Source organism: Symphodus melops (genome assembly GCF_947650265.1).
Source record: "Symphodus melops genome assembly, chromosome: 12".
In the NCBI taxonomy this organism is placed as follows: domain Eukaryota; kingdom Metazoa; phylum Chordata; class Actinopteri; order Labriformes; family Labridae; genus Symphodus; species Symphodus melops.
Genome location: NC_136702.1, coordinates 7,753,024 through 7,773,035, shown reverse-complemented (window position 1 = coordinate 7,773,035; position 20,012 = coordinate 7,753,024). Strand labels below are relative to the sequence as shown.

General features: G+C 40.2%; 2 protein-coding genes across 4 annotated transcripts in view; one reads left to right on the top strand and one right to left on the bottom strand.

Moving 5' to 3' along the window:
- col4a1 (collagen, type IV, alpha 1) overlaps nt 1–13,747 on the bottom strand; it is a 36,959-nt gene extending 23,212 nt beyond the window's left edge. The window contains exon 1 of the mRNA XM_079357364.1: nt 13,527–13,747. Coding sequence (XP_079213490.1) covers nt 13,527–13,598 — 72 coding nt within the window. The 5' untranslated portion in view covers nt 13,599–13,747. The remainder of the gene's footprint in view (nt 1–13,526) is intronic.
- A 119-nt stretch (nt 13,748–13,866) lies between these two features.
- Nucleotides 13,867–20,012, top strand: part of col4a2 (collagen, type IV, alpha 2) — a 52,637-nt gene continuing 46,491 nt past the window's right edge. The window contains exons 1-3 of one of the 3 annotated variants that reach the window (XM_079357363.1): nt 13,867–13,975; nt 14,277–14,413; nt 14,507–14,558. In XM_079357363.1, the coding sequence (XP_079213489.1) occupies nt 14,364–14,413; nt 14,507–14,558 (102 nt within the window). In that variant the 5' untranslated portion in view covers nt 13,867–13,975; nt 14,277–14,363. Of the gene's footprint in view, nt 14,048–14,276; nt 14,414–14,506; nt 14,559–20,012 lie in introns of all 3 variants that reach the window. The other 2 variants (XM_079357361.1, XM_079357362.1) reach the window with 2 other exon arrangements.

Below are 20,012 nucleotides of genomic sequence, written 5' to 3'. Positions count from 1 at the left end.
AAGTAAATCCATGTATCTATCAGCGCTCAGTGTTATGTGTCAGAGGTTACATCAGTTCTCGTCCCAGAAGGCCCTGAAGTTTCAACAACACCTGCCTGATATTTCTTACGTCATTAGAAACACAAGTCCAGCTTTGAGGCGAGCACAGGATTCAGGAGGGAGGAAGTGATGACTCATGTTTACTCTGGAGATGCAAGAAATCAGGAGATCTCGACTTCTACAAACAGTCCTTTTGCAAACCGAAGTGTGAGTTTACAGACCTGCTGCATAAGTGGATCCTAGAGAGAGGGTCTGAGCAAAAGAGAAAGTGTCTGGCTGAGGAAAAGTGTCTGGCAGGTTTCAACTAAACATCAAACTCACCTGAATGGATGGGAAAATGAAGTAGACAAAATAAACGACAGTAACTGACAAAATAAACTCATCCTGAGAATCTCCTTGTGTTTCTGGAGCTTTCAAGCCTTATATTATAGCGTATTATGGAGTTTTCAAATGTTATAAGGACCTCCCATCCAAGATGTCTGTCAACGTTGAAGAAGTTTGAAAATGAAAAAAATGATCGGAAAGGGGCCAACATACATTTTCCCTTTTTAAAAATACTGAAGCAGCTTTTCAGATGGTTTGAGATGTGAAAGATCATGTGACTCAGTCAAAGAGTACAGAACAGCTAAAAGAACTGTTTTCAAATTTTTGTCAGATGTTGCTCGGTTCGCCTCACTTATGATCACTTTCTTTCTCAGTATTTATGTTGTGACTGCCAAATACATCTCAGAGGGCTTCTTGGATCGTATTTTTTCCCATGTTTGACATAACCAAGAAATTACTGCGATATATCTCGTGACTATACAGAATAAGAAAACTTCTCTGATCACGTTTTTCATCGCAGCCTGCAGGGTAGTGGCCTTCAGTTTGTCCTTTAGATTGATGTGGCTTCATGACTTACTGCCTCTGTTCTTTTTGAATAATAATAAAAAAAGGTAAATCTCCTTCTCATATACAGTAACCAACTTCCAAACAAAAACAGTCTAGTCTAGATTCATCACTCTGAAACGCTCTCTTCTTTTGAAAAGCAATATAGTAGTTCATACATTTTCGCCAACAGCAAACAGCTGTCATGATTCAAACTGCAGCAGTACCCACATCACCACATGGTGGCAGAAAAGTTCCCATCACCGTTCCACATTGACTGTATCTAGGTTTTTCTCTCTACTGTCTCTTCTACCAGTCAGATGAAAGATCGCACTAACATCTGGTCAGTGTCATTTACAGACTTTTCTGAAAACTACATTACATTCCAGACACATTCCTGCAGTGAACCCCAGCTTCTGCTGAAATATCTAACAACCCCCCCGGGTAGAGAAACTGTGTTGGAGAAATTTGTCATCATCTTACATCCAGTGTCTCCTTCATATGTTCATTTTCAATGCACACACACACCCACAATATAATGAAGAAAACGTCAGCATGCAGCATCTTTAACAAGCCGAATGTAAAGATTTGAAACTGACATCTTTAAACCGAGAGTGCACAAAAAGATTAAGTGATTTTATCAGGAAGAAACACACAAGACTACGTTGTTTCTGTTTTGGGGTACAGGAATATTCTGCCTCAGCAGTGTATAAAAAAACCCCATGAAGCCAGAAAAAAAGAGTTGACCAAAGAACTCCCTCTGAGTTTATCTCTGCCGAAGAACCTTCCTTCCACACTGATATGGAGGAGGAAACCAGTTGTGCAGATTCTCCTTTTTGACTTTCTGAGCGGAAGTTAAATTGTTTCTCTCTCACTTTCAATTCACCATGTTTAGTGTATCTAAGCGCTTTATCGGGGTCAGTTGTGAGTATAGGTTCAGAATATACAGAAAAAGTTACTTTGTATGACAAGTCAAACGTGTTAAATTTTCCAACTAAAAATAAATAAAAACTGGGTATCACACAGCATAAAGTGGGGGATAGTGCAACATTGTTAAAATCTAAAAGGCAGGGTCCAAGTTTTCATATCTTCGGTTCTAAATCTTACAAAGTTTGGAATCACAGCTTGTTGTAATGGCTCCAACATAACCCTTATCGCCACTGACTAGCTGAGGTCGATGTACAGTAGGTTTTTGATGTCATTACAATTAGAATTCCCAAATTCAAAATAATAAAATCTACAGAATTTTAATTTTAATCAAGTCTTACATGGCTCTTTTCAAAGCCCCCAGAATCTAAAACATGAATGTTACTTTCCAGAACATAGTGAACATTGATGGTCTACCAGTTTACGGAGAGATTAGCATGTTTAAAAAATGCCATTATACCAGTACCAATATTAATACCACTACCAGAACTATTGATAATAATCATCATAAAGATACAGTCTAACTTTAACTTGTCCTCAGGTTTCATGAAACGACCCATCATCTATCCAGTCACTGGAATTCTTTCTTGGAGGTTTCCAAAGGGCAGCTTAGTGTTGTTTTGCAGAGTTTCTCACTTGGGTTGGTACCATTTAAAGCCTCAAATTCAAATAAATATGAGGTTTGGACAGCCACTCTCCCTGTGACTCAGTTGTTTTTGTGTAAAGTAAAAATATATTTGTACACTGCCACATGACGTATCCACTATGTGCACTCCAACAACAGCTTCCCCATGTGAGAAAAAACCACTCTTAGCTATTTTGTTGCATCACTTAGTTTTGTGTTAACATTATGTTGTATGGTTTGGGAGTTTGGGCTGATTTCAAGTTGGCTGATGCAATTACTCTTAAAACATGCAATAAGATTTTGGCTCTGTGTCCCGGCAGTAAATATTGTGCAACATAGTTAAATTGAAGGTGTCCATGAACTTTCCCATAAACATCATGGGTTCTAGTGAAAACAACAAGAGCTTCTTTTTTTCTTCCATTGTGTTTAAGTGTGTTTCACAAGCTCCTGTGCACCTCTACTAATGTGGCATACTTTCTCCAAGAGGCTTAACCTGTGTTCGTCACCGCTTTAAGACCTACTGAACCACAGATCATGGCTTCCATATGGAGACAATCAGGATAGTTTTACTCCATAAATGTCAGATGGATCTTTTTTGGCAGCAGTGCTAATTATGCAGCACTAAATGAGACCAATATGGAGCCCAAGGCAACATAGGGAGGAGATTACCATGTTATAGATTCAGCAGCAAAAAACATACACATTTCCCAGAAAGTTAAGGAACATTTACACCTAAGGTTGTAGCATTGCAGCTAGCACTCAGTGGATTCTGATGTCATAAATGTGTCTTTTCCCTGTTGGCTTATTCCAGCTGTTTTGTGGTTTTGAGTCATTATTTGTGGTTTCTCTTCATGGTCAGTAAGATCACAGGTGCTACTGACCACAACTATGTGGTTCCCACAGCTTACACACAAGGAAACTAAAATACTAAAAGATGACCTGAGGAAGATAGATACTTTTTTTTTTTAAGTTAACTATGCTGCTCTGACATTCCTATCCTTCTCTGGTACTGCAGAGCTGGGATGAGTGAATAGAAGAGGAGGAGGAGGAGGAGGGGAATTCTCTGTCAGACTGCCATACTTGGAAGACAAGGATCCTGGTGCAACTTGCTCTGTAAACAGCGCGAGTGTGTGTCTGTGTCAGGGCGTACTGCACGTGCACAGGCTGGGATGGTATGATGTGAAGCAGCATTTTTAAATGCCAAGATGATCAAGTTAAGCCACTCTGTATTTCAAGTTTAGCATTCCTGTGAGCTCCAGCCTGTGAACATATTTCATATTATCTTGTTTTCACTACATTCAAAAATTCACATTGAAATATATCAATATATTTTATGGATACATACATCATGGATAGATAGACATTTCTGGAGGAAAAATACGTTTGTGCTTTCTTAATTAGTTTCTCATCTCCATAGCTGTGATATAAAATGAGATGGTTTGCTCATTTTAGTGTATGACCTGTTGGTGAAGTTGTCCTAACTCCTAAAGTTTAATCACTGTTGTATCTTATTCTATAAAAAATGCCTCATTGGGCTTCTGGTAGCAGAGCCAGGCAGGTGTCGTTGTCCTAAATTAGACTTGTTAACTCATAATAAGCATGGCAGCAGAGTAGATCTTCTTATCAAGCCATATGAAAGAAAGATGACGCTCTAAAAGGGATCAAGTCTCATCTCCATTTGGCATTTGACAGTCACTACTGGAGGGAAACCTGGGGCCAAACTGTGAGTCCCATACCTTGCGACAAATTATCTGTACATTGTGCAATAAAACAGAGCCATGTTTTCTGTTTCCTTTATTTAAGGAGTCCTGCAGCGCACATTTGCTGAGTCTAACCTGATGTAAAACATGTCCTGTTCTGGCTGCAGGCAGCAGGTTTTCATCAAGTCCACAGAAATAAGTCACGGCTTCTGTAACCCAAAGCAGATGCATCTGCAGAGGGCTGTCACACACACACACAAACACACACACACACGTGACTGCCAAGTCATGTTAGTTCGTGCGCAGAAACAAGCAAATGCCATGGATGTAGACAGAAAGAATGAGAAGCATAAAGCATTGTCAGCTTATTCTGAGGTCAAATCTTCATGACCTGTGAAAAGCTAAGTTGTTGAAAAACCCTTGAAATAAAGGGGCATTTACACATTTTATGTGTAAATGTAGCAGCTTTGTTGACTTTGAATGTTCTTATACTGTTTTTTATGTATATGGGGACCCCAAGGCACATTACCACATCTTCCAATGAAGATTTCTTCTATTCTATTCTAAAATGATCAAATCTAAACCGAAATGCACAGAACTGTACTGGTATATAATGACGCAGGACACAGCAAACAATCCGAGCTCATCCCCAAGGACTGCAAAAATTATTGAAGAAGCAACATACATCCAACATACTGTACATGCAACAAGAACACTGTACGGTCCTCTGCAGAAGAACAGCACCAACAGTCACCACCGGGATTCTCATGTGCAAAATTAACTCTGCAAATTGGAAAATTGATTTAGACAATTTCTCAGGCCTTGCTGGTCAGAAAAATACAACAACAAGAAGAAGAAGACAGGAGGAGGAGAAGAAGAAGAAGAGAGAAGAATTAGCTGAAGAAGAATACGCTTGACACAAGAAGAAAGTGAGGAGGAGGGACAAGATACAAATAACAAATGAAAGGAGGACGAAAAAGACTCCATAATAATTGCAATTCATAACGTTCATCTCAATGACTCAAGTTTTGGTGACCAAAAACTATTAGCTACTTGTTTACAGCACAATGATGTTCCTGAAAGATCTACACAATATCTCTGCCTTTGATTATAAAGGTCCCCGACCTCGTATTTAGTCACATGACCCTCGCATGCTCATCCTGTTGACCTTTGACCTCCAGCTAGACCATTAGAGGGGATTTAGACTTTTAAACAGAGCGTTGAATAGAAGGGTCATCTTGATAGCTCAGCTCGTCCTCGGTGTCTAAAAGGATGTGCATGTGAATGAAATGCTACCTTGTTAACAAATTAGGCAAGACTCCTACTAATCTTTCTGCCTTAGAGGGGACTTTCCGGATCTGACAACTACACACACACACACACACACACACACACAGACAAGCAATCCACCCAGGAACAGCTGATTGCCATCTTGCCCTCTGGCTGGCTCTTTGTGGATACAGACATTTTTGTTGCAGAGTCATTAATTTAGAGGACATAGTATTAGTCTTAAAAGCCAGAAATTTGGCAGTGTATTGTTTTTTGTTTTTTTTTGTCTCAAGCATTGGAATGGATGGGCTTTGTTGTTTTTTGTTTAGGCTTTTATTGGTCCATTATTGGTCCAAACAAGAAGCAAGAAAAACATTTCTCAGGAGCGGCATCAAACATATTAAGCTGCAGAAACATCACATTGAAAGCTTTCAATCTCTTTATTTCTTTCGCAGAATTTGCACTGCGTCTCTGCTTCAAAAATCAAATATTTCAAGCAGTGAGAGTGAGAAAATATTCAGCGGGGGTGAAAACAGAAAGGGAAAGGCGGGGGGGGGGGTGAAAGACTCTCAACAATGACTTTGTTAAGAGGTTTGTTTTCTCTGAAAAAGGGCCAGTGCAGTCCATGCGAGCAGCCGCAGAGCTCCGGGTTCTTCAGCTCTGCCTGGGGCTCCTCAGTGAATGTGCAGCAGGATGTGGGGTTTAGGAAGCCATTCTTTCTGTAAGGAGGAAGGCCTCTTCCTTGCCTTTTAAGCTCACAAAGACAAGAAGGGGTTGGGTCGGCCTCGAGTCTCCCTCAAGAGGGCTCATGGTATCTGGGAATAGCATCAGCACGTGAGGAATGACCTCTGTGACTTTTGTAACAACAAAATACATCCAAAGCAGTATAGTGTCGCTCTCTTTCCCCCTTGCCTTTTTTTTAATTGTTTCATTAAGTTAAATGAAAAAAAGTTAAAAGAAGTAACTTCGACGTATTACTTTCAAATTACAACATGACTAAAGATGCATACCCATACTTTCAAATGACTACGTATACCAGGATAAGATAAGGAATGCATGTATGTACAAAAACAGGATGTCCCACTTCATCCTGTTGTTCTTTCCATCTAACAGCATTTAATATACCTAAAGGGGCGCTTTTAAAACTGTTTTGGCGCCACAGGACTACAAAGGACATATAAATAAGAGGCCAAAGTTCAAGGATGTTTTGACACATATGCCCAAGTAGAGTTTGCATGCAGTGTGCACTCTGCAAGGGAACGTTGCCATAAATACTATAGCAGAAGTGATTTGGAATTTTGAAGTAGTGGCATAGACTGTATAAGACATGAATGACGTCACCCATTGGTTTCTGGACCACCGTTTTGAAGCCCATAGATGGCAGTGGCCTTGTTGAAAACACTATCTACAACTAACTATGGGTCAATCTTCACACCAACACATAACTTTAACTTCTGACCTGCGGGTAGAACAAGGGGGAGGTTTCTGGGAATCAGCATATCGAGTTTATGCTCTGAAAACCGAAATCATTCATAAAAAAAACAATGGCTCTTATTCTTTCAACAAAAAAAATAAAGTAGGTGACACGGAAGCATCTGGAAAGTAAATCAGTTATGAAGCCATCACTGTTGAGCAGACTGACACAATGCAACCATCAGGAAGAATACTTATACAGGAAGTGTGTGTGCATATAAGCTTTATTTCACATAACAAAAGCCTTTTCAATTTGAGCATTCTGCACCCTTGTTGATGATGTATGTTCTGAATGAGCAGATTTCCTGCTAATAAAACTGTCCTAATCAGAAAAGCAGCTGGTTGCATGTGGTGCATAACTGAGGCAGCAAAATATGAGTAAAACAAATCCAACCTTTATTCCAGCACCTCACCATTAAGAATGCATCAAACTAATGGAGCTCTAATCATACCATCCACTAATAGACATAACTTCTGTCGATTTATGTCCTGCTTCCAAACTTAACCTTATCTTTTACTTCCCCCATATGTCACTACCGTTTAAACATATGGAGACTGCAAGATGTCGCCGCCTTGAAGCCTTAGAGATGCTGAAACCTGACAACAGTTCTGCTCCCATATCAGTTGAAAATGTCCTAATCTTTTCTAGACTCAGCTTTGCATTGAAAGATTAGAATATCTCCTCTCCTCCTTATGGGAACAAAGTAACATGACTGGGCCCAGTTTATTCCCTTCTCAAAGCTATCAGATTAACCTTTCGTTGGTGACGTATTTTAGTAGAATAGCAATTACATGGCTTAACAATTCTTATTGTCAGAGAAGAACCACCAGCAAAAACATAAAGGAACAGCAGAGGAGGAGATGGATAAAGCATCTGCTCCTCCAGGAAAGAGGTTAAAAGTTTGGTACAGTATGGATGCAGAAGCACTCTGACTTGTAGTCTGATCTGATTCACAAATCTGCTTTTTTGTATCAGCCCTCCTCTGTAAATTGCAGCAATAATAGTTTAGTATAACTATTTCTGGTAAAAAAAATAAATAAAAAAAAGTAACTTTCTTAATTAGGATTAGAACAGAGGAGAAGATGTGAGGTCTATATAGAGAAAAAGTAAAAGACAGAGAGAGAGAGTTAAAAAGCAGAGTAAGATGTTGATGTCTTTTGTCTCTATTCATCTGAGACTTGTTGAAAGGCACTACATACTGGCAAGAACAATAATCAGGAAACATTCAACGGGACAAATATTAAGCATGTGCTCGTGTGTCATTCATAACATCATGTGGTCTGACTGTAAGTGTCTCTCTTTCTTCAGCACTGTAGACATCCCAATACACATTTTTATCCAAGTTCAATCTGCTCTAACATACTCCATCCCCAAATGGACCTTGTTCCTGCCAATCATTCGACCCCCTGCACTTGTGAGTGTGTTTGAGAGAGGAATCTGTTGGTGTGTATCTCCTTTACATCTACTGGCCCTTGGGTTTTGTTTTTATATATGTTAAGAACATTTCCTAATAAAGACAAACAATAGCAAACCAAGTGCCCAAGAATTCAATGCCAGCCTGGGATAGCTGACACTTTTTGACAAACAATATTTTCAACAAATTTCAGTCAATACTTGAGGAGAATTAAGGTTTTTAAGGTGTTAGAGACAATATGCACAACAACTACCTTAAATGATTGTTTTCAAATGTATATTTTACTGAGTAAGTCTTGACCATGACTGGTAATTGATATGTATTCTAATCGTCATTATAACGTTAGCAATATGACTCTGAAAACGAAAGTTAAGGATTAAAGCATAGTTGGACAAGTGATGTTTCAGTACCAGGGTCCGTACTCATTTGGGTCGCAATGGATGGAAGGGATGGAGTTTTCAGAGACTAAATGGGGGGGACGGGGGGACCCTGCTCCTCTATGAACCTGTCCAACTGTGTCATGATGACCTAACATTTCCTCAAATGTTCTTTCTAGACTCTGGAGTCAAACAGTGTAAAGGGATTTTTTGTTGCCAAAAGCACAATACTTTCCAGAATGAGCTTACTGTAGTAGGACATTAAGACGCTAAGAAGCTTTTCAGGCCAAAAAGTTACTGACCAGACAGCTGAAGGTAGAAACAGCCAAGACCTCCCTCTTGACTCCATATGGACCAATACAAAAAAAAATAAAGCCATAAATCTAATGTAAGGACCATAATTGGGTTTATTATCCTCCATCAATTGGACAGTTTGGCAGTAGAGGGTGGAAGTGCAGGTCAAGGGCCAGCGTGTGAGACTAAAAGATTTGTTACGGTGTGTCATCACTGGCCATGACAAACATTCCTCCATATATACAGGGCTCATAACCCCACCTCCTCCATGCCCCTGTTTTGTGGCAGTCTGCCCCTACATCCCTCCATCACTCTCCAACTCCCACCTCCCTGTCAGAAAGACGTATCCATTACACCATCTCTGTCCAAACCACAAATGACATTTATGACTCACCAATTTCACAGTGAAAACTCTCAACTTCACTTCTCAACAGAACAATACACCTCCAGGAAAAACTGATCTTGAGGATAACACAAGTTGATCTCAAGGCAGTTAATGAGCAGAACATATGAGCGTGGGAAAAAGAAAAGTTCCGATACAGATACCAGTATATGAAATGCTTCCAAAATAGCCTTAAATCTAGTAGCAGGTGTCCACAAGGGCCGAAAACCAAAGATCAAACTATTTGTTAGCCCTCTAACATGGACATCTTTTTTCACAAAACAATAGATTGCAAAGCACTTATATCTAATTCTGCTATTAATAACTAATCTTTCAGACAGAAAAGATTAACTCATTAGTAGGATTTTTTTGTGTGACTGCAGCAGATACTGAAAGTACACTGCGAGCAGTGAATGAAATGTTAACCAAAGCTAGCAAAAAAATTAGCGGTAACTATTTAGAGTCACACATCTCGGGTCTGTTTCATGTTCACATATAATATGTAATTTTGTATCATGTCAGTATTGAATGGTACAGTGTAGAGTTTCATACTCAAGTCAAGTGATTAGAAGTTATCAGGAATAAAATAAAATGGTATCAGGATTTCTAAAGGATCTCTAAAGGACAAAAGAGGTAGTCTATGAAAGAAAGTGCAGCAGTGACAAATGTACATGAAATGCCTATTTGGTGATTCTTAGACCACAGGGAAGTAAAAAGGGCTTTACCGTACTTAAACACTGTTTAATCCTCCCCTCACTTGGCAACGACAGGGAACACACACAGAGAAACACATAGGCGAAAAGTGGGGCATACCTGCTACACTTCTTGAGTATCAAGGTCAGAGAAGTATTACTTTTGCCACCCGGCAACGCCTGTCAAAATACAGGGACACAAACACAATCACTACTCTTCCAAATGTAGGCATTTTTACAACGCCGGGGGACAGGGGGTCAGGGGGTCAGGCAGGTTGTGCTTTCCCAGGGTGCAATGCTTGGTTGGTGGCCGGTCACGGTAACAGCGTCAGCTGTTGTCTCTGTGGGGGGTGATGGGAAGGAGGTTCAGGCCTAGACCAAACTCCAAGATGCCGTGTCTGCACTTTGGGCAGCATGACCGAGAGATCAAGTCTTGATAATGATGCAAGGCTTTCAGCTCACAACCTACACACATTCTTCAGGCTGTATGGGGATTAGAAGCTCCCACAGCCAGTTCATCCTCCCTGGGGTTCAGCCTGTACTGGGACATCTTCGCCAAGCCAAGAGCAAGAGCCTGGCAGCACAGGGAATCTCATCTTTCCCAAAAGCCCAAACCTTTCCAGATCCTTCCATCCAACATCCCACACACTAACTCTCACTCCAGGAATCCTCCTCCTCCTCCCCCTCCTTCTTCTACTCTAGGGATTACCAATGAGTCATTCTAACCCCAAAACAAAATTACAGCCAATAGAGAGAAAATCTATTATGTAGATAATAATAAAACTGCGTAGAAAAATACTCAATGGAGCACAGGAATGGAGCAAAGTTCTACAAATATCTCAATATTAGTTTTTTTGCTACATCCTCCCAAAGAGTGTCAAGGGTAAAGGAAAGCTATCATACATTATCTCTTTATTAGTGCCTTTCTAAAGTCAGCCTGACCTCTGGATTATCATATTTTTCTGTGCTTGCATGTGCTGAACGAAGAACTGTTTACCTTGTTAATTCACTCTTGGCCACAATTTGACTCCTACTGATTATAAAGGAGCCCAAACAGGAGGCTCTGATACTCAGTCAATGTCATGCCTCAGAATATGGAGATAAAGAGAAGACAAACCTGTAAAGCGACTGGTGGATATCAGGCCAACATTGCTTTCTTTTACTTGATTGATATTTAAAACTCTGCAAGTTAAATAATCGAAAGTTAGGAAAAAACATGACTGCGTTTCAGCCTCAAATCTGGGTCAGTGTTATAAGAAAAGCCCTGCTTGTTAACTGTGCAGCTTTGGATGGATAAAAGCTACCGCCAGCTTTAAAAAAAAATCCTTTTTTGGACTTCCATTGGAATTATATGACTGTCTGACATTCCAAATAATACCTCCAGAATGTTAAGTTTCTAAAGTTTGCTTCAATTAATCAGTGATAAGATGTTCAGCCAGGTCTTGATATCATGCACATCAATCCTACGCAGCTCTTTGAACCAAAGCACGGTCTGAATTAATAATAATTCATGTTTGGCCAATAAAACTTAAAATACATGACAGTCAAAGCTGTGCTGTAAAATATGTTCAAATTGCATCTGCAAATGAAACACATAATGGCTTGACTGAGCTGATACTTTTAAGATGTTCTTGAGCTGGCACTTTAAGCAAGTATCACAAAAAGCCTCCTCAACCAATTTTTCTTTATGACAACAACTCAAAGCTATAATCCATCGCAGCTGACAAAAAAAACACTTAAAACTTAACGGAAGAGGAAGAAACTCCCCATTCCATAACTCCAGGCTCCCTTGAGGTGTTCATTTGCTCTGAAACATCCCATGTTGCTCTATTGTGCAATAACACTACAGTAACAGTCCGTTCTTCCTCATCTTTTTATTTGACACAGTTTGCCAGTGTTTCCTCCACCGAACCTGCTTTACTGAATAACATTTCTACAGAATACTCTCCCTATACCCTCCAAAATGCAGGATTGGCCCTTCAGCAGAAAATTACTTTTATTTAAAAGTTAATCATATATGAACATTCATAGCAAGTCACTAAAATGTTTCTGTTCGGAAAGCTATCACATCCCTGTATGTGGAGACAAATAGGATACAAACACAGTGAATTCACCTGTGGACTTCAGCCAACCGCTGTTTTCTTTTTCAAAATCTATACTTATGGCGATGCAGTTTACAGCTGCTGAATTTAAGAAAAAAGTATGAGTGTATCTCCGCTTAGTATCTGGGTCATTGTTTTTTACATTCAACTTGCAGTTTGGATGGATGACAGCCACCGACAAGACATGCAGAAGTGTTTGTTTCACCTTCACTGCCGCAGCTGTTCAGTAATTCACTGAGTGTCTAAATTTAAAGAGAACAGTTGGATTCACAAAATGTTTGTAAAAATGTTTTCTAGTCTAGCTGTAAAAGTCTTAGCTTTTAGAAAAACACATACATTCTTAGCCTTATGTTACCTCACAATATATTTTTTTTGGGGGGGGGGATAGGAGCACTTAGTTAAGATGTCTTTATTGGATGGTAACAGATGATAAAGGTAATTACAGCTATAAATGGAAATGTTTCCTAATGGTTAGGGTCTAATTCCTTAGATTTCTTCCATGTAAATATTTCATGGCAAATATCAAACAAAGACTTTTTGAAGTTCAGGTGACCTTTTGCTTTTTTTCCACTCCAACAATGGCTGCTTTCATTGTTCATTCAGCATAAATAATGATTTAATACCACTTTTTATTCACACAGGCAAACTGGGACACAAGATAATCTGATGACTTGAAAAGAACAGTTATAAATATCTCATCTGGCTGTGGAAGAAGATCACAGGGCCATGATTGAATAGGGTTTGTGTTTTTCGTTTCTTAATATCTTAAAGATGTTTCAGACACATTCTCTTCACTTTAAAAGTCTATTAGATTATCTTGGCATACCACTAATTAACTCAAACTGCATCTCTGCCTTCCTTATTAGCTTGCATACCAAAGACAAACAGATTTGCACAAACTTCAGCTACTGTAGGCCCCACCCTCTCTCTCTCTCTCTCTCTCTCTCTCTCTCTCTCTCTCTCTCTCTCTCTCTCTCTCTCTCTGGCAGGACTGGGAGTTGACTCAAGTTATTGTTCAGAAGTGCTGGATGTGAGACCAAGCAAACAGACATGAAGTGTGAGCAACAAAAGACACACAACACACTATAATTTATAGAAATAAATATCTGGTATAGAGAAGGCACGCTTTTGTGACACTAAAACACCTACAGTACGTCTTATCAGCCAGTAAAACACCTTCAAGGATGATGATTTGACAATCATGGCTTAACTGCTGTTGCAAAGAATACATGTGTGCAAGTCTTGCCAATTAACACAAGTAGAGCGTTAAAACTAATCTGCGTTTGGCGCATATTAACGCAATCTAACAGGCTACTTTCTGTACAAAAGTACATTGAAGTGTCATAGGTGATTTATCCGCTTACCTCAGCCTCTGTCAGCTCAATGCTGGAGTGAAGAGCCGCCAGCAGCAACAGTGTGCCGCACGGCAACATCATCTTGGCGGCGCGCTGTGGGAACTTGATGCGCAACAGTGCTGAGTGCCCGCTAACAACCACCTGTTGACCGCCTCTTGTCTTCTTTCTCCTTGTAATTCACGTATTATCGGCGGAGCTCGGGCAGCACGTTTGGCTGCATCTTTGTTCGAGACGATATGAGGTTCTGATCAATGCAAGTCACTCTTGTTTCTTCTGCACCACACCCCCCTCCCTCAACGACCACCCTCGCCCTTGCAAACAGACTCAACCCTTGCAGTTACAAACACTTTGACTTTTCTTGGTTAAGGACAGGGACTACTCGGCACACTTTGCTGTTTTAGTAACGAATATCTGAGGGGGTTTTGGTGTCACAGGTGCCTGTTGTGAAACTCTTTCAGGTAAGGAACTCGTGCGCATCACTTGCCTTGCGACAACTTTTGAATTCATCTTACACGCGAGCCTTGGAAACAGTAAGTAATGTTAGCTATGTAAAAGTGATAGAAAAATAACGACACATGCTTTGACCTGTTTTTTTTAATGTTACTGTTCCTGTTCTATGATACACCTACCCACCATAGGCTATTGACGTAATAGTATAAAGTTGTGCGTCATTTCAGAGTTAACACATTTGCGCACACATTAAATTGTATGGACTCTTGGTTAAACTTTTTTATTTATTTATTTATTTTTACTTTGTAGGTCTTGGTGCTCTTAAGGTCGAGCAGTCATGCTGTAGAAGTGTCGCTCAAGCAAAACAGAAGAGTTGAACTGAAGTTTGGTGCGCGCATGAGTCGGACCATGCAAGAACAACACAACAGTGGACTAAAGAACCTGAGGTGAGCTGGAAGCGAGTTCTCTGCACAACATTACCACAGTACTAATTCATTGAACAGCAATTATTTCAACGCTGTCACTTTCATTGACTACAGGCTGCTGCTTCTGTGCCTCTTCATCGCTATCGTCGCCACAGGAGTACAAGCGGTAAGTGTCTCGATCACGTGGTGTCGGTCTTTTCCTAGCAAATTGTCTGTTGTCTCTCAACGTATAAAAAACATTATTTGAAACTCTCCAACAGTCCAAACTCAGATTTTTCTTTCTCATAACTGTTCGGCAGGCACAACCAGATAGTGGGAGTGTCTGCTTCGGAGAGTTCCTGCAGTAGGAGGGTCTCTGGCTTTGAATGCTGCTGCGTAGTAGCAGCTCATAGCAGTTTCATTGTGAAATCCCTCATCATGCACGTTTTCTGGTTGAAGTGACGACACTTTCATATTTGGAAATCACAAACAAAAAGAGTCAGATATTGAGTTTCATGTTAGAGTATGTTGGGGTTTTTTTTTTTTTAACACTGCAGAGATTGAGGGGTGGGGTCATGACCTAAGAAGACATGATGACAAGTACTGAAATGTAACTAAATGTCTTTTCCCATTACTCTCCCCAATGGGGAAGACATAACCCACATTCTTGCATTTTGCGTGAAGTCATGTATTCCAAATATTAAAAAAAGGAAGTTAAATGTTAATAACACACTGTAGTCGACACCTAAGATAAAAGTGTAAGACACTGCTAATTGATAGTCATACTGAACAGGTATATCAATAGCTTCTTGAGCCATGAAAAGGAGATTGGAATGCTTCTTCTACCAGAAAACAAACACTCACCGGCCATCAACGTCTAAATAATTTATTGAATTAGCTGCATAGATGGACCACAGAGAGTAGTTACAATTAATGCAGCTAGGACATTTAAAGCCAGTCCAGCCTGGACTTGAACACCAGGATGACTGAGGGATGAGACAGGGGATCTGTTGGGATAGCTCCAGTTTGGGGCTATCCCAACAGATCCCAACAGCATGAAGCTAGCAATGTTATCAACCCACCATATGCCTGTTATTTTGGTTTTTGACCATCGAGTAGGCCCACAGTAGGAGACTCAACTGATCACCGTGTTCTGTTACCTCTGAGACCAAATTAATGAAGTTTGACTTGAGAAGATAGTAGTGCAGTGGTTTGCTTAATTATTGGACCAAATAACACACACTGCAAAAACTGAACTTAATAACACATACAAAAACCTATACAGCTTTGAGCTTTGTGTCTAATATACCAATAGGTTTGCTAAATTAGCCATGTGACTACAGTAATGTACTGACAGTGGCCCCAGGACTATAGCCTGTGGGGTGTGCAAAAAATGCTAGACTATTGGACACCCCTAATGCTGATGTTGTTGATGCAGATGTTTCTGCTTCTTGAAACATGGCTCTTTAATTTTCAGCACGAGCTGTTGCATTTCTGTTGGACTTCTGCATTTACTTTTAAATTAGTTTCCTTTCTGACTTTGCTGCAGGTGTCCTATTGCAGGCCGATGTTGTTTTGGCTGTGCAGGTCAATTGCTCTTGTTGGCCACCGTAGTCCATCATCTGATGAGGGCAAAAACTCTTACTGTATTCAATTTCTTTGAAGCTATTCTGATGTTTCAGTAGGCTCAGTGAGACAGGCCAACTAAGTGTCTTCCAAAGCAGCTGGCTATTTTATTTTTTTTATAAAATGTGTGAGTTGCCATCCCTCAGCTGTTGCTCAGCATAACAACTCTGTCCCAGGAAACACAATGACGGTTGTTGTTCTTTAGGAGATCCTGAAAGCAAGCTGCCTAACTCAAACCTTTGTTATCATGTGTTTATGAATCACTCATGTTTAAGGCTTCTGGCTGTTTCTCTGTGTGTTGAACATAGAAGGGATGTAATGCTTTGACAATCAATCACATGTTCAAGGAAAGATTAAATTATTTTTCAAAGGACAGCGAAAGAAGCCGCTGCATGTAGCCACATTTTGGCAACTCTTTTAGCTTAAATGTTCATCACATGATCAGTTGGAGTTGAAATTAAAGACATAAAACCTATTTTTATCAAACAAATGCATGACTTGGCTTTTTATCATCTCTTTTCAGAAGATAATGCCATGTGTCCATGCTTGTTTATGTCCTTACAGGACACTAAAATGTTTTGCTCGGCTGTTTGCCTCTTACTTGGGGTTATTAGATGCCAGAAATGTAATATCATACTCAAGGCACTCGGATTAAAATATATTTTCTTGCTGTGTGATGAAAAGAACTCTTGTCTTTTGCTTTTATCAGATTTGCTCAGGCCTTGATTAAAAGCGTGTGACACAGGAAAGCTTCTCTGTTCATTGTGCTGCATTTTCTCCAAGGCGATGATGCTGGAAGACAGCCTTTATTTTCGTTTTGTCTTTTTGGCTTTTTTGCTCTGTGCAGGCAAGTTTATGGTCAAATTAAGAAACACCTCACAGGGATTACACAAATAAACTGAGTAAAAACAATATACCTTCAGTTTCTGGGTTTGACGCAGGACCAGCAGCTGACTTTTGGTAGCATGTGCATCTGCACACATCAAAGAAGCTGTTGAAAAGACAACATGTCATCAGCTAAACATTTGTCGGCAACAAGGCATTTAAAGTGTTAATTTAATGCGTATGAAGACTGAATGGAGCAGTCGCCAATCAAACACCATCTCTGAAGTTTCCCATCAGACAGAGTTTCTCAATATGACCTGTGTCTCATAAAATATGTTTCTGTTTCATATCACTTCCAAATCTGCCCCACAGGACTCTTTCTATTATTTGAACCAGACCCCAGCCTCTGTGATCTTCAACTTGTTCCCACCATCTGTCTAAATGTGATGTTTTGGAATCCCCCCGTTCTTGTAAATTCACTCTCAAGATATTTTATAGGCAACTTTAATTTGCTAAGTTCTGACTTTTCCCAGTTCCACTTATTTTGTATACAAGCAGAAACCAATGGTGTGCGACGTGACTCACCGTGACGTCACACTGAATTGCAAGATCCTCTGTGATTGAAACCATGGACCATGTTGTGATAGAAAAGTCTTTGTGTGTTGTCAAACTACATCAGAAGCCAAATGTTTTGTTGTGAACTGCCAGGAGGTGGCTGTAATGGAGAGAGGGGAGATGTAGCAACATCATTTTCTCCTGGAAATCGTTCATTGTGTTGTATTTGTGTTGCCAATATGAAAAGTAAAAGAAGTAGATTTTGTTATGAACGGAAAGGGGAAAGATGAGAGAAAAGTTCAAACCATGGCTCATCTCTCTACACAGCTGACTAACAACAGCATGAGGTGTGTGGATATCAGGGTTTCAGTTAAAGTGCGGTGTTGGACGTCACCTTAATTCTTACATCAAAAAGATGAGTGTTTCTCATGATGAACACAGCCTGCACTGTGACTGAATATGAGAATTGATAACGCTTGTGTAAAAAGGGCCGGAAATTGATTTCTACACTTTACTCATTTCCACAATGAATACATACCGTTACTGAAGATGTGCGTAAGTAAGGAGACAGCAACATGTGTTAAACAGCTACGGCTCATCTTTGTGCATTGCGTGTCTAACAGCACAGCACTCTGTCAGCTTTTTTCTCAAAATAAACTATAGAAGCAGATCTACCAGATGAAAAATGCAACAATGTTGGAACTTAAGTGTCAGTTTAAGGCTCCATGTTGTGCATAGACAATGTTTATAAATGACCCCTGCTCTTTTTGTAAAATGTCTTGAGATACATGTATAATGAATTGGGACTATAAACAGATCGATTGAATGCTGTTCAATCATCCAAGGAGCTTTTTTTAAGTGATGTAATGGTTATCTTAGCATCTCCAATGCTAGGGTGTGGCATTTCAAGCAAGAATACTATTCATCTATCACTGGATTTTTTTAGTTTTGAATACAACTTTATCTCTATATTCACCACGCCATGTTAAAATAAACTCTCAAAAACATTTCATCAGGTTCGGTCTGCAGCTATAGTGCAACACTATTAATAACTCCATGCAGAAACTGTCCTAAAGCTACAGCAAGCTGCTCATTTCATCCTCTGTCTCTGTGTTGTCTAACAGGTATATGTACACCTTTGCCTTTTTACCAGCTGCTGTAAGAAGTCTGAAGCATCCTGAACCTGTAAAGTCAGTGTTGCTGGTAAATACCTGCTTGACTATAAGGGGCCACTTTACAACACTTACAGGATAGTTCAGTGATAACTCTGATGATGGTATTTGAATTGGTAAAATTGGAACCATTTGGTTCATGATAGCAAAATCGTGATTCCATGCATGGTTGCGTGTATACTTATCTACACACTCACACTGAACCCTGCACACAAATACCGTTTATCTATGTCAGTTGGCGGAGGAAGGAAGGCTCATGAGGCAGTAATGTTAACAGGATGTTTTGTATAGGAGCCTTTTGAGTGGCTTTGATTCTCATGTGTTGGAGAACATATTTCAAGATGTGGTTAAGCACGATGGTCTGAGGGGATGATGCGAGCAGAGGAGGTCTAAGTTGTGGGAATTCAGTCTCTGACCATGAAAAGAAGGCATTTTGGCTCCAGATCCCTGTAGTACCTGGAAGCCCAGCAGCAACATCTGCTAAAGCAATTACCCTCTTTTCAGCTAAGTGGATGATTAAGACAAATGTTGTTTTTGCATGTGACTTTTGGGCATTTCAACCTTGTGGTTTAACTAAATCAAGCTGCTTCTGTTGTGAATATGCATAAGAGAGTAGAAAAAAGAGGCAAATGATGGAAGTTGACATCAGATACACTGCTGTGCAGCTGACTGGATAAAGTTTGGAGTCGCCCCTGATGGAAAGCTGACAGTTGAGTGACCTCTCCAATGGGATTTTTACAGGGGGGGCAAGGCGTGTGAAGAAGATGTCTGCTTGTGATAAGGGTGGAAAAACGGCCAGCACATCCCCTGCAAAAATACTGGCTGTGATATCGAGACTGCCTGAATGTAACAATCAGGGGAAGAGCCCATTGTACTGTGCTGCAGGAAGCAGCCACGGATGAGAAGCTCATGTGTGGGGTTTTCCTGACACTAAAGTGTGTGAGCCTCGATGTGTGTTGCACTGACACAGTGGTGGCATGCATTTTCCACAGAGGCGTCGCCCTCACCTCCGAAATTTTTTTGTGTTTGAGCTGAAAGGTCAGAGGTTTGTGATGTTTGAAGTGTTGGCAAGTGCATGCAGGCTAACATATGAATGGATATACAGTGTGTGTCTTTTGTTTTCTCAGCTATTGTTCTCTCAAGAATGGCTTTTTTTTTTTTTTTTTTTGTGCAGAGCGTGACTTTGTGGTCGTGATTATTTGATTAGTCTCTGTAGTTCTGCATTGTTGGAAGGAAGAGGCCTGGTGAGCTTGGCTGTTTTCCCCCATTGCTGTAAAAATGACCTCCTTAAACAAGCATGCACACTCAGTTAAAGAACACTGCTGAAAGAGCATTGTGATAAAGGACTAAAGGGTCTGCATTAGATTTGTTTGAAGCTTCCTGTAAGCCACTGAAACATGCCTTGAATTAGTCGGTCAATTGGCTCTCCCCCCATTGGCAGGATGTGCGAGTGTGGGTCTAAT